At 40.8% G+C, this 15,654-nt stretch overlaps 1 protein-coding gene across 1 annotated transcript in view; it reads right to left on the reverse strand.

Moving 5' to 3' along the window:
* Positions 1 to 1,251: 1,251 nt before the first annotated feature.
* LARP7 (La ribonucleoprotein 7, transcriptional regulator) overlaps positions 1,252 to 15,654 on the reverse strand; it is a 35,035-nt gene continuing 20,632 nt past the window's right edge. The window contains exons 10-14 of the mRNA XM_042026849.1: positions 13,642 to 13,790; positions 12,673 to 12,791; positions 10,042 to 10,201; positions 7,892 to 7,983; positions 1,252 to 3,280 (exon numbers count right to left, since the gene is read on the reverse strand). Of these exons, the coding sequence (XP_041882783.1) occupies positions 3,200 to 3,280; positions 7,892 to 7,983; positions 10,042 to 10,201; positions 12,673 to 12,791; positions 13,642 to 13,790 (601 nt within the window). The 3' untranslated portion in view covers positions 1,252 to 3,199. The remainder of the gene's footprint in view (positions 3,281 to 7,891; positions 7,984 to 10,041; positions 10,202 to 12,672; positions 12,792 to 13,641; positions 13,791 to 15,654) is intronic.

Below are 15,654 nucleotides of genomic sequence, written 5' to 3' on the forward strand. Positions count from 1 at the left end.
ACCCCAGGTAGCCCCCTGTGCCCACAGAGACACCACTCACTCCCCAGTGCCAGAGCTGGTTTGCCCCTTCCTTTCACCCCTCTCCCACGTTTTCCCTCTTCAGGAGTTTGTTTGCTTCCACTCAAAATGCCACAAGGCGAGAAAAGCACTGCAGTGTTTGTCCAGCACAAAACCAGTCACCTTGGCAACGGCCAGCAAAGCTTTCCCAGCTTCTCCTACTTCTTTTTCTCCTGGTTTTGCCGGGATTGGCGTGACTTGGGTGACAGCTACGAGTGCCAAGTATGCCGTCAGCACCAGTCCCGGCAAAGGCAGGCATGAATACAAGAGCTGGCCTGGCTCTGCTGTAAACTTGTAAAAGGGCAACTTGGGTGCTGCCAAGTCCCCTGGGAACTGGCAACTTCCTTACGCCATCCACAGCAGCCTCATCACTTGTAGGTAACTGCATTACTGCCCCACTCAGGCAATCTCAAAGTCAGCCAAGCATACCTGATCTAATTATTTTTCCAGCACTCAGCAGCATTATTCCCATGATTTAATCCTGCCCGGGATCATTAGACACCACGGTACCGTTAAGGAAGCAATTATGACACTGACCTATGTTTTCAGGGACTTGGGCAGGCAAATGCCTTTGTCATCTATCAGACGGTAATTTTCTAATGTGATTTAGAGCCTCTCTAGAAAAAGGTAATTTACTTACCAGCTGGCTTTCAAGGATGCCTTGAAGTCAGATTTAAACTAGGGTACAGTAAGGATCTTAAGGGGGAAAAACCCCCAAAACACAAGTATTAGCTGTGTAAAATAAACCAGGCAGAACAGGCTTGCTCCAGGTGATGGTAGGATGAGGACAGCCAAACAAACATTAACCAAAGGTGCAAAATCAAGTGTAAAAAGGCTTTTCCAGACTGCAGGGACAGGTAGAAAAGGACAGTGGGGTACCAGCATCATGCTTGTGAGTGGGATACTGTGCTGAGTGGGGGCCACTGGCTACTAAAAACCAGCAGGTCCAGTAATCCTGGAATACCAGGCATGTGTTCTGCTAAAACCAGTCCTGCTGCCGCCATGCAGTCTGCAACTCATGGAAGAGAGGTATAAATACGAGTGCTAAAAATAAATTCAGATTCAGTGCTGGGTCACAAAGAGCAGAATCAATGCTGAGTTCTGCTCCAGGCAGATGGATGGTAATGTAATGATGTTATTTCAAAAAACACTCAGTCCCAGGAGACAGAAAAATCAGCAACAACAAAGGAGCACTCCAAGGTTACAAATTCCTATAATTTTACAGTATCATCCTGAATTTTTAAATAAAAAGTATTTCTTGGGGAAAAAGAAAGGAAAAAGTCAGTGTGGGAAGTTCTAGAGGTCAAACAAAGTTCCTTTAGGGATGCAATTCTTGGGCTGGTAAAACTCAACAGCTGATTGGGGAAGGACAACAGCAGCAGCAATTAACCGTCATGTGTACTTAAAGAAAAAATATACAAACCATTCTGGCACACTTGAGAATCCAAGCTTCTTTTGTAAAAACATCTAGGCCATCCTCTCCATTCCTGACTTCTGAATTAAGTGGCAAAAATTCTGTTATTAACTCCTCCTTCAGGAAGTATTAAACACTGACTGGTCTTCCCTGCTGGAGCAGATTGCTGCACTAGTTTGGAAAAGCAGAAAAAGAAAACTGATGTAAAGAATTAACCTGCATAAATATGGAAAGAAACAGAAGGGTGACTTCTATGCGTTCAAGTTAGGAATTATTAATAAAAGAGCAAAACTCCCAAACTCATGCCTTTGCAGTTCCATTCCACTCTCCACCAAACATAAAAAGTCTGAATCATTTATGATCTGAATTATTTATAACACAGATATATTTTTGACTTAAATGAATTTCAGCAGCAAAATCCCAAGCATTTTACCCAGAGTAGGCTGTGGGGTTTATTTTTCCGTTCACATCACAAAAGGAAAAAAAAAACCCAACACCTCCTGTCTTTCAGGCTGGATGCCTAGAAGACATTCACTGATCAATTTCTTTCAGTTAGGTATGAAAACTCCTCTCTGCTGGGTCACACAATCTCTCACCCACCTAGGGTAAGAGAGGAGTTAAAAGATTAAATAAAATGCTGCAACTGGACCAAACAGGAATACTGCAGGAGTGCCTGGCATACAGGTTAGATCCTGCCTTCCCCCACCTTTCCCCTGCAGTCCTCTGGGAGGAATCCTCCATGTACCATTTCCAAGAACCATCAGCAAGCTCTTCCCCTCCAGCCCTGAAAGTTGGTCCCTTATCTTGCACTTTTCCCCTCTATATTCTTGCTATCTTCAGTCTGATCACTGCTATTCCCTCTCCATTCAATCCTGCCCCACCAGCAGACTTACTCAAACAGACATGAAACCTGGTGGAGAATTCCAATTTCACTTTCACGTTTAATTTTCTTTTTTTAAATTGCCAGTCTCCCATTAAATACTTTAAAGCCATTAAAATCACCATCCTAACCTGTGAACTACACAACTTGAACACTTATCTGCAGGTAAATAACCAGATGTACCAAAGAGATTCTTATTTCTTCTCCTGAAGATTCTTCTAAAAAAATAAAAGAAGTCTAAACTCAGTTTAGTGTGTATTTACACAAGTAAATTTCCTTCCAGACTGCTCAATGGCAGATTTCCTGTCAGCCCTACCCACTTGAAAATAACAAAAGATTATTCTCCTTTATTTTGAAACAGCTTGATGGACTAAAAAGAGGCCTAGAGGGGTTTATGTAGCATTAACCACTTTTATTATTTATAGTCCCATAAAAAGTAAATGGAAGAATTAGAGATACACAACTGAAATTCTCAAGCATTTTATTTTATGACCTAGTGTATAAAACTTCAACATACAAAAACAAAAAAGGAAAAACAAACAAACAAAAACAACCAAAAGAAAAAAAAAGAAAAAAAAAAACCAAAATCCCAACAAACTGGAAGTGAACTAAAGGAAGATCTCATATCGCACATGTTCCAAAAAGCTTTACCTAAGGGCTCAGAAGCAGTAAACATTCAGCCTATTACAAATGGGATTCAGAACCAATCTTCACACTTGCAGTCTGCAGAGTTATGGATCCAAGGGCCCAGGTTTAGTTGCTGTAAGCAGTGGTGGTTGTGAGGGCTGGTTTTGGTTGTTTGGTTTGGAGTACCTACAGTTCACTTCCAAGCTCACCATCAACCCTGGTTAGTTGTCATCAGTGAATCGAATGTGTTTGCTTGTCTGCTGAGTCTTCTCAAGCCGCATCCTTTCAGCTTTAGCAATCAACTGCAAGCAGGAAAAAGGATGGGGAAAATTAGAGCAAAACAATCTTGTTATCATTTTACTTTACAATCATGGATATATTCCATCCCTTGTTCCTCCAAAAATGGTTGAAGACAACAAAATTGCAATTTCAAAATCCTAAAATACAGTCTCATACAGTAAGTTAAAGAACTTTATTTTTTGAGGGGATTCATTTTGCTACTGATGTAGGAAAAACAAGGTTAGACCACCAAAAAAAAAAAAAGAGTGCTTTATGAATATTGTGGCATTTTAAACAGGAAAAAATCCCCACGTGCCTCCAGCACACCACAGAAACTCCCCATGAACCCACTCAAGAACAAACACAGAAGCACAGAAAAACCACGCACAGAGACCACAAAAAACACACAAAATAAAAAACCCACAGAAACCCCACACATGAACAAATACAAACACAAACCCACTGAAAACACAAACAAAACACACAAGCCACAAAAAATCCCCAAACCCAGGCAAAAACTTTCACACTGAAACCACAGACTCCCATAGGAACACACACAGAAACCACAAAACCCCTAAAACCCCCACAAGAACATAAAGAAACCACAAAACCCCCATAACACCACAAGAACACACACAAACACACACAAACCACAAAACCCACAAATCAACACAAGAATACCCACAAAAAGGCACATGGAGAAACACCACAAACCAACACACCACCACACCTAAGGACACATAAAAACCCTACAGAATCCAACACATGAACACAGGCACATACAGAACCCAGAATTCACCCTGCAAAAAATCCACCAGCCTCCCTAAAAATAACAGAAGAAACCCAAACCCAGTAAGAAACACCAAAACCAACCCCTGAAAATACGTAGCTTGCCAAAAAAATACCCAAATGGAAAAAAATACCACAAATCTCCCAAGCCTCTCAAAATACCCCCAAGCCCCAATACAAGAATACACGTAAAGGCACATTAAAACCCCCAAATCCCACAAAAACCAACAGCCAAAGGCATGTACAGAACCCACAAAACCCATCACAACACACAGAAAACCACACATACGGAAACCACAAACCAACACAAGAAACCACACAAAAATGCACTCACACGTAACACAACACCACACAAAAAACTCGCAAACAAACAAAAAAACAACGAACAAACAAGCAAAAAAAACCCCCCAAACCCACCACCCCCCTTGATAAAAACCCAAACAAACAGACAAAAACCCACAGCAGCTTCTCTTCTGGGGACTACTCAAGCATGTTAGCTGGTGTTATGGGGAAGGGCCATTTGCTCCACAGGAAGGACAGTGTCCTAGATATTAACAACTGCACATACAAAGCAAATTAATTGTTACTTCTGCATACGACTGAGTCCTGCACACAGCACAGAGGTGCACGTTGTGCTGCTGCACTCACTGTGGCAGGCAAGATTTGAGGCTTTCTCAACCAGTCTCCAGCAATAAAACTGACCTAAAGACGGCTAACTTTTATTCTCTGGTGCCTAAAAAAACCAGTTTAAAATAGTCCAACCCTAAGAAGAAGCAGAGTACAGTGGTTTACTCGTTCAGCATATGGAATGGAGAACGACAAACACGGGAAGGGGAGCTCTGAGACACAAGCTGCCCGGTTCATACTGCTGACGGCTTCCATTTCAGTGCCTCAGAATTCGCAAGAGGCCTCAAGGATTTCCATTTCCAGCTTATCAATTCATTATCAGCACCTGTGTGTAAGCACACCTCTACTCCTGAATCCAAACAGGGATCCAGCCATTCCATAGTACCAGGGTCACAGAACCAGGGAAAAGTGTTCTGGTGTGGGACCTGTCCCCACAGGCCCACAGACAGGAGCTGCCCCAGTCTTGCAAGGACACAGCCCCTGAGCCCCAGGCATCATCAGCAGAGTGTGGGCTGTGCCGAGACATTCCCACTGTCCTCCTTTTCCGTATATCCATATATCCTGCCAATTATTCCGCCCTTCGCAAATACTCAATTCTCACTTCCCTGCCAAATGCCTTTCACTTCTACCAGCCCTCCCACCCTCTTAAACTTCCTCCTTCCCCCTCTGGAAGGGGGTCCCAGGTGCAAATGAGGTTCAGCAGCACCTCCCCCCAGGAGAGGAGGATCCAAGCAGAAAGCTTGCAGGCACTCCTGCCTTGGCTTTGGCAACGGGAGACTCCAATAGGTCTGGAGTTTAAGGCTACAGACTGATGAATTGCTTTAGGGCTGAATAAAGTGGCACTGCCCTAAAAGGCAGTTCTGGCTGGAAGTTTTCCATCTGTATCAGTAAATGACAGAGGTGGTTTTATCAGGCAGTTAAACAGACAAAAGGGAAGATGGACTGGGAAGGGGCGGCAGAGGGGAGCAGAGATGTGACAATCAACCAGGCCTGGGGAAAAGACACTGGACACCTTTTTCACACCAAAGGATGGCCAGGCCTTTTCTGAGGAAGCTTGGGATTTTCAATCTCTTTTGGACATCTGGTTTATTATAGGAACTGTGCCAGAGGAAGTAAAATCTCTACCACTTGCTTTGGTTTTGGGCACTGCACCAGCCATCTGCTGAAGTGATCCTTAACCCTTATCCTGAGGAAAGCTGAGTTGGCCTATAGTTTTTAGCAAGCACGGAAAAGAGGGAATCTCAAACTGCCTAAACTCAAAAGCTGCATGCTGCATATGATGGGATGCAGTCCATGCATTTCAACACTGATGGAATGAAAACATAAGATGCCTTAATTCCAAGCATAAAGCAGCTAAACAGGCAAAAAGCTCCATTTCAAAATCTCGTAAGGCATTTCAAAACGTTACTATCAGAACAGACTTTGACAAGAAAGGCATGCTAATGGCACATTTTGCTGAAGGTATTTAGTTATGAATAATTGTATTACTTTTTTCTACCTTTGAGACCTTCAAAAGAAATCACTTTGGGAATACTAAGGAAAAATTTTCAAATGGGAAAATATTAATGAACAGAAAAATATTTTTTAATGATCGATCTGTATTTCAGGAATACAGCCTGTCAAAAAGTAAGGAAGGGGTTAAGATTTACTGACTGCAGAGCAAGGCATTCTTGTCTTGATGTTTTGCCTAACAGCGTTAGCATTTAAATAGAATTCCCCAGGCTTTGAAGTTCACACCTCCCGGTGTGGCAAGGTGATGGGCAGGGGGAAGGAGCAGGAGTTTGCATCTTGGTGCTGCCATTGTTAGGCAGAACCGAGACAGTTTGTATTTGCAAGCCTAGATGAGGTACATTACTGCCCAATTTACACCAGTTTGGTCAACAAATATCAATCTTCAAAAGATGAAGAGAAACTTGGAGCAAGGGCTCCTACGGTCAAAATTAAAGTCAAAGGTCCCACTGGCACCTTTGGTTTAAAAAAGTAAAAGTACATTTAAAAAAAAACCTGGCAACAACCAAAAAAATGCTCTAAAGCTGCAGTTTTCAAATTCACTTTCTGCTTATATTAAAGAATAATGGCTCGAATCAATGCCATTTTTAGGCTTTTAAGAAAATTAAATTAGACCTTCGGGCAAAGCACATCTTTCTTTAAAAAAACTCAACTTACTTGTGTGCAGGATCTCTGAAAGAACATTCATACAAACAGGATAAGACATGCAAAATATGCCTTACAGAAGATAAGGTTTTGACCTGTATGACTGCTGTTCCTTTAGGTCAATGAAATTTTCTATTATATACGGGACAATTTTTTTTTTTCCTAGGGTCCAGGAAACAAAGAGTCTCAAAAGTAATCAACAAATAATTAAGGTCAGATGATTCTGAAGTTTTGCAAGCCACAGCAAAAAAACCTCAGGCTAAAGCCAATTCAGAAACCTTATCTGGAGTGTGTGAAGCAAACCTGGCAATAAAACCTCTGTGAAATACTCTCTGGCTCCTCTCTGTCAGGTCAGGGATCTGACTTGGCTTAATGAGAGAACCCTTCATGCCTGGAAGGATCTGCTGGGGCTGGAGCAGAGGCAGCAGCCTGCAAGTTCATTGCAACACCCCCTCAAGGCTGCAGCCTGACGGGCACAGCGAGGAGAAGGCTGGTCTTTCCCAGTTTGGATCTGGAAGCTGTACAGCTATGGATGCTTGCAGGAGGACCCAGATTTGGCCGGGTTGGAGCAGTCAAACTGGTGCACAGGCTCCTGACCACACTGGGAACACACCAGCATTCGCCACAGCACAAACAAAATTATGTTAATTGTGAGGAAAATGAGATTGATTCTCAAGAAAATGATTTTCTGGATCATACCAGAGAATTAAGAGTGTAGCACTAGCCTTGATTTCACTAGAGCACATCAAGAGTACTTAACTTACTAATTAGCTCATCCAGACAGGGTTTGAAAAGAAATCCAGCTTACAAATTAAGTTCTAGCCTGTAGTCATGGAGTTAACTTTCTCCAATTGTCCCTGTAAAGACAAGCCTTGCACTTGTCAACTGGAGCAGGACAGCCACACTCGTTACTTCGTGGCTGTAAAACCCTGCTTGCCAAGTCAGTAGGGAGTGATTTAACAGAATTAAATACACAGAGTATCAAAAACCGTGGAGCAGTGCAGTAACAGTGTCATGTTTTCCACCATGGCTGCCACAGGAAAAAGCTGTGATTTGCAGGTTACCTTCTCAGTACCCCGCTTCTTTTCTCGAGGCTGATTCAGCTTAGCTTGTCTGTCAACCAAAATCTTCTGCCAGTAACGTTGCTCATGGTCACCTTGGGGGAAAATGAACATTGAGGAATATCAATAAAAGGAGCCAGAAGAAGTGGATGAAATCATTTCTAAAGTAAACACTCATGAAAATACCTTTCAGGGAAACCCAACAAGTATTTCCCCAGTAGTCTTACACGTCCTATGCACAGAAGCCATACAGAATTGCTCTCTACATGCCATCAGCAAAAGGAGCTGAGTTTTAGCTGAAGTTGCACCACAGCACACGGAGGCCCCTTTGATTTACTGATGTACTCAACCTCTGACTCATTTTAAACAACTACCAAACAGGAGGGGAAAAAAAGTAATTATTGTAAGAACAACTGAGACTATTTTGTTTCATCAAAACCATTGCCTGGAGTCTTCACGAGCTGTCAGGAATATTTGAACACAGGCAGCAATACAAAAGCAAGTAATTCTGCAGCTTTTCTCAGCATCTGCTTTGCAGGGAAGCAGCAGTTGACCACTTTTCCTTCTGGTGTGTGATGTAATTATCGCTATGGGAATTCTGTGATATTATTTCCATAGTCTCATCTTCATCCTCACGGGTTCATCTTCAGCCACAGGGCAGTTTCTGAAAGATCTTGGAAAAGACTCCTGCAAAAGTTAACATCTAAACATGATCACAGATGCTTACCATCTTGCCAGATGCCAAGCTGAAGATAGCTAAAGTCAAATCCTGAAGAGTAAAATACTACTGGGAAATGTTTAGCCCCTGCTGCAGGGAGCATTAAATTCTTTCCTTTTCATCTCTCACCTTCTGCCACCAAGAAAAACAAAAATCCCTACTATGAGTCCCTTGTGCATTCCTGGAAAGCTTTTCCATTCTCATTTTAATGAACCAGTTAGAAAAAAATAAATCTTAAGACTATGAATGGAATGCTCCTACAATGTAGTACTTACTCCTAATCTCCTACTGCGCTCTTATGTAAGGATACAAAACCAGAGACAAACAGACACAGAGCACACAGCTGTAGAACACAAAATTTGAGGATATTTCTGGATCTCTGAAACACAGAGCACACTGGAGACAAATCTATCTCCACATGACATTAGCAGCACTCACTGAATCTCAAACTCCAATTAACTTTGATATGATCATGAAGGTTAATGCTTCCATCAAAGCTTCCCCTTCTGCAATCCTTAAGTAGCGTTTTGGGGAGTCTACATCCCTGCACCCATGAGACTGGGCCCTATGTAAGGATTTGGGCAGGAGTGGGGTAAAATATTTAAATACACACATGAGGCAGTCTCATATTGATTGTTTAATCTGGGAGGTTTTTTTGCATATTCACAATTTGTGGTGTATCTCTTGAATACAGAAGTTCTGTGAATACACCAAGTTTGAGAGACTTCCTCTTTTTTCTATCCCTCAATTCCACAAAGAGGCTTCTCCACACTTGGCAAACTAATCTAGTCTAAGAGAAGATACAAATTTAGAACAGCACAGTAATTTCGGAAAGAAATAACACACATTAAAATAAAGTTCAAAAGTAGAGCCCTTAAGAACCCTTAGAGAATAACAACTTTTTTGTAAATACATTTAAAAAAAAAAAAAAAAAAGGCTTATTAGGGCCTAAATTATTCAACTTCCTGAAAAATAAAGATCAATTAGTAGGTAAGTGCTAAACCCACTTTACATGTATCCGTGCTGTTAGATCCTTGCTATGTCATTTCACACACACGCTCAGTATTTTCAAGGAAGTCTTCCTTTAAAATTCTTTTGCACTATCAGAATGTTCTATTCATAAATCTGAAATGTGAATTAAGTTCTATAGTCCTTTGCCACTGAAAGTGAAGCAAATCCATCTAAAAAGAACAGAATTAAGTTTGTAATAGCAAGCAAAAATCATTATTTTCCTCTGAATAGTGGCATAAAACCCCTTTTAGTTTTCCCAAGTTCATAGTAATTGCAAAATGAGAAGACTCTCAGAAAAAAACCAAACTAAACATGCAATCTTTTTCCCCAAGATATCTAAATATATCCATAAATTCACCAGAAACGATCCCTTTCGTAGTACTTACGGCTTCTCCTGTACTTCCATGAAAAAAAGAAGTCTTACCAGTGAGAACTTCGAATTTCCAGTTGTTTTTGATCTGTATTTCTTTGTACAATTTCATGACGGTCTGTGCATCCTCGGGAGTCTTAAAACGGACGTGACACTCGGTGTCTCCCTCCAGCATGTCAACATAAGCTACCTCAGCCAGCACTGCCAGAGCATCCTGTCAAAGCATGAGACAACACACACCATAAATCAGCCTTCAAAAAGAGAATATAAAAAGAGTGACTTTTGACCATTCCATTTGGAGGTCATTAACATTTTCAAAAAGGTCATGAAGCAAAGAGGCAGTAAGTGAACTTTGTCATTTAATCGATCAGTCTCTTGTTAAAGAATTTTGAATTAACATATTTTCCTAAGAAGGCTATAACTGAATTCTGATTTATGAGCCTGCAACCTCTACCCATCTATCTCTCATCGTGCCCTCCATCAACAACTTAAAGCAGTAATTCCTGGAAATGTTGTGCTATCATTTTACTAATGGAGCATTACCCCTTTATTTCAGCACTGTATCTGATTTTTTTTCAAAAGTAAAAACTGTGCAGTATAACATGTATAGATCTCAGCCTAACACAAAAATATCAAGCTTGATTCTACACATTAAATGTACAAAAGCAAGCTCATTCATGGCAGATTATTTGAGAAAGGAGTAGTAGTAAAACAACTCTATCTTTATGAAGTGACCTCTGCCTGAAAATTTTCACCGACAGCTGAAAGGAGAAGAGTCACAAATGCTCTTGCAGATGAAGTACTTCGCTTGTAATTCCTGCTGTTAGGGAAATTAAGTAGGACCACACATTCCTAGTCAATTTCGTTCACAGCAGGCAGCCCAAGTAAGATGCCTCTATTCAGGAATCACACACTGCTTTTAACCCTCCACTACCAAGGGCAGCCTTAAAACAGAACAAAATTTAAGTGACAACACTGTTAAGATCATTTGAGAGCCAGCAAAAGCTACTTTCCAGCCTTATCCTGTTATCCCAAAGTCAGGATTTCATGGAAAACTAAAACGAACCAAATAGTTCCATGGAGCTGGCAAAAACTAGTAGCCCTGAGGAGCACCTCAAGAGCAAAATAGGGAAGCAGTGAAGTGTAAAATCAAAATATCAAAATAATTTTTAAACAACACTGCAAAGACGTTTCCAAGTTGTGTGGCACGCATAACTGCTTCCATACCACGAGAAATGCAGATCGGTTCGGGAAGCCTGAGGGGGGAAAAAAAGCCCTGGAAGCACTGCTTTGTGGCCTTTTGCTGCAGCTGACAACCCAGTCACACAGCAAAGCCAGGTCTGGTTGCACTTCTGCCTTCCACAGTTAGGCAACTAGCATGGCCAGAAAAACAAAAAAGAAAGGAAAGAAATAGCAAAAACACTTCAGTTTTCTGTTATTTAAACAGTAAGCTTTCCTTTTGCCCACAACATATTAAGGTGTGACACAAACGTAACCCAGTGAGGTGTATCCTGCAGTCAAAGGGGCCCTCAGAGGCTACAGGGACAACTTGTACCACATTCTCTCAGTGTCTCCAACACTCAGACTGCACCAGCTGCCTTCAAATACACCGAGAAAGATTAGGCTGCTTAAGTTGAAACCCCACCACCAGTGAGATGAGGGGTTCTCACATATTGCTTAGGTTCATGTACACATCAAGCCTCATGAACTTGCAAGCAGCTGGTGACTCGAAATGGCCTCCTCAGCTATAAATGTTTGATAAACAGTATCGGAACTCGCATTTTAAACCATTCCCTCATTGTCCTGAGTGGCCTGGATTATGTACACCAACCTTGAGTTCAAGTTGTTCAAATTCTTTCCAGCTGTTACTCATCCTAAAAGTGCAATTCGGGAAAGAAAATGTCCTGTGTAACATGAATGGAAAATTGAGGATCTGGAAAAAGCCTGTTATTTCCTTTGGAAAACTCTTAATATTTCCATTTCGAAAGGATGCTGCTTAAAACTGGTATTTTTCTTAAGAAGAAATATTCTACTCAGTGTATGTAACTTTTGTGTCATCACACGTAACCAAAGGTATCTAAACACTTTTTAAATTGAGAAAAACAAGCACTTGTATTAGGAAAAAAGTGACTGAATCAACAAGTTCCACTGCTGTCACTCTCCCTGAAATGGAGTTTTTGTCATTGTAAAATTCTTATTGAAAGAAAGAAAATTGGTTTCTCATGCAGAGAGCATTCTCCTGCCCCCAAATTCCTGCTAAAGATAAAAACACCATAAACTTTAAAAAAACCCCACATATATACTTTTACAGCTCTTTTGTCAGGATGACTGGCACAGTGACAAATGCAGAGCACTGCAGCAGTCTCCAGCTCCTTTTTTTAAACTGGAAAGCACAAGAGCATTGCTTATTCTCCTCAATATTTTCGTTATACACCTGACATTGCTCCAAGCACACAAAAGCCTTGGTTTTACTTTGAAACGTACTCCTTAGTGTATTTTGCCATGGAAAAATCTGCCATTAACAGGTACTAAAGAAGAATCTGTACACAGCTACTGGCCAAATAGATGAAAAAAAAAAAAAAAAAAAATCAGTGAGACTGGGTGAAATGGTATTCCATATTCAAACATTTGGGGGCAGGGTAAGAGGAAAGGCTAACAGCTGCCCTGAGGTTACAAAGGCATTACCTTGATCTGCTTCCTGCCCGGCAGGGGCTCGGTGCTAATGATCTTCACAATTACTCCGCTGACGAACTGAGGCCCCATTGTGTTGGCCTTGGCGGGAGGGGCACAATCTTCACTGGTGGCTGGTCAAGTTAAAAACAGGGTGGAGAAAAAAATAGAAAAAAGTTTTTACATTTATTAGGTTGAAAAAACTAAGAAGTTATGAAAGCACAGAACAATGTATATAAGCATCAAATATTGTTACTGTAGATTGAGGTTTATTAAACGAAGGATCAAGACTGTCCATAGGTTCCAGTCAAGTTTAGTAAAAAAAAAAAAAAAAACAGCTTCAAGAAAAGTCTGAGAGAAATTTTTACACTCCACGGGGTCCTTCCTATAAGAATATTTTTTCTATTGTACCAATAGTAACCCCTCAGTTCTAGAGTGATTGAAAACATGCAGAGGGCCACTGGAACATCAATGTTAAAGCTACTCAAGGGAAGCACAGAGCATTCAGAGCAAATAAAATAAAGAAGAACTCTAAACCTGAAAAAAGAAGTAGAAATTTAACTATGAGGACATAATTACAAAGCTCATCTTATCTATAGAGCTGATAAAGCCCAATTCCAAGTTGGTTTTTTGCATATCTCTGGTACAGTTAAACCCAAGCAGGTCGGGCCCAAGCTGCAACACCCAAAAAGCTGATTGCTGATTTACCTCTCTGAGGCTAATTACAATTACCTCAATATATCTGTAAGCCTGGAAAGTGCTACTGAAATATTCTGAAATCACTTTAGTATATATTTATATAACTCCTTACTCCCAAATCCACCTAAATACAGGGGGTTGCTCTTGCTATCTGACATTTTGAGAAAACAACAGCCATTTTACAAAATACAACCTTGTGGCAGTGTTTCGGCAAGATCAGGGTCTTGCAGCACTTCTGTTTGCATACTAGAAACATCAAGAAAACAAGAAAAAACCCAGGATTACTTTTGTCATTTTCAGATTTCTGCACACCAGATTCTGTTTCCATCTCTCCCACGGGCTCAGGTTTTATTTGAGACATCGTTTTCTTTAAGGAGGCCATACTGGCTTTCTGCAGGGCCAAATATTCTTGCTTCAAATCCATCCATTCAGTCCTAAAAGCAGCAACACAGGCACAGGACCGTCAGTTGTAAACAAGAAACTGATGTTTAGAAACTTAATGGTAATTTAACAGGTTACAAACAGCTTTAGGTGGACTTGGTGGACAGTGCAGACCATTCTGCCATTAGAGATCTCCCTGAACTTCAGTCAAATTCAGTTTTGTCCCTAGCTGAATTGCCGATGACTTTGCTTCAGATTTTAATAATCCAAGAGAGTTCCAACAACCTCAACCTATCGTTCCAACGGAGTGGCTTTCAAATTTGCTTTAAATATTCAGACAACATAGCGAACAGTTTGGTAAACTGTGTCTTCCACTGGAACTACACGGAGAACAGGCACTAAACTCAGAGTTAATTCAGAGAGACAGTTAACTCTCAATTCACTGAATTAGTTCAGTGAACCCGCTCCTTTGTCACTATATTAAGAATCAGTCACTCATTTTCTAGAAAAAAATCATTGATGGAAAATCAACAACTGGTTAAACTCACCGAAAACCTACCGAGATAAGAACATTCCTCACTATTCAAATGCATTTTGGTTAAAAAGTACCCCCCCATGGAAGCAATTTATATATTTACATACATTTAACACGGAGATGTTTCTGCAAACAGCGAGAACTTTGCTCCACAGCAACACAATGCCCGCAGTGCCACTGTGAGAACGACTCATTGTTACCCTAATCTGTCCTATCAAACAAGCTGATAGAGGATTTTTAAAGAGGAGGATATCTTGTGGTAATGGTTTTAGCTGTTAACAGTGACAACTGTATACTTCAAAAAAGCATCCAGACTCACCCAGGATCATACATTCTCAACGGAGCAAAGGCATTAAAATAACAAAAGACCCACGTAAGGATTCGTGGAGATAAAAAGGCAACACCATCCCATAGCAAGGTTTGGTATAAATACAAGCTCAAGGAGGAGCTTGGTAACTTGTCTCGAAGGAAGAGGAGATCATGGAGAACAAGTCAGGCAAGTATTTGCAATGCTTATAGTCTTTAAACTTCTTTTACCCCTTTGCTACACTTGAATAACATTTAACTAAAACTCTGTGTTTGTTGCAGTGTGCTCAGAATGCCGGTGGCAGAGGACAAGCTCCGCTGATAACATTTTAATCAATTTTTTTTGGTGTGTGTGGACCCCTTTTACTTTAACATGGAGGTGCTTTCTGTGATATAGAAAAAGTAAGTGCTTCCATGTTTTAGTAGAGGTGAATCCTGATCGCAATCATGAAAGACCATCTGGGATTTTGCTTTTTTTATGGCCTGCAGATCAGTTGAAGATTTTTCGATCCGGGAAAAAGCTTTCATGTGAGCAAATCTTCTCCAAAAGCTAAAATCTAAGTGGCTAAAGTTCATTTGAAGCGATTTTTAATTTTAAAGGTCTCCCTTTGCTTTAACATGGAGGTACCTGCTGCCTAAAAAAGTAAGTGCTTCCATGTTTCAGTGGCGGTGGATCCTAATCTTCTAAGCCTTCTTAAAAGGAATGTACATGTATATTTTTTATTACTGCATTTTTGTTTTTAATTATTATGTAGTTCCTCCAACAAAGGACCCCCATTACTTAAATGTGGATGTGCTTGCTTTGCTCCACAACAGTAAGTGCTTCCATGTTTTAGTGGTGGTGAATCCTTTTTACCTCAACATTTCCCTTTGGAAATGTATCAAATTATGAAAAAATGTTTCTACATAAAGCCCAATTTTGAAGCACAAGACGGCGAGGACCCCCTCTACTTTAACATGGAGGTACTTGCTGGATGCCTAAAAAAGTAAGTGCTTCCATGTTTTAGTTGTGGTGACTCCTAAAAGCCCAACACTTTTGGATTATGAGCTTGGCAGAACTCTACACATGAAGCAAT

Source organism: Corvus kubaryi, unplaced genomic scaffold (assembly GCF_017639235.1).
Source record: "Corvus kubaryi isolate FWS band 111438036 unplaced genomic scaffold, C.kubaryi_AGA036_p1.0 37292, whole genome shotgun sequence".
Taxonomy (NCBI): domain Eukaryota; kingdom Metazoa; phylum Chordata; class Aves; order Passeriformes; family Corvidae; genus Corvus; species Corvus kubaryi.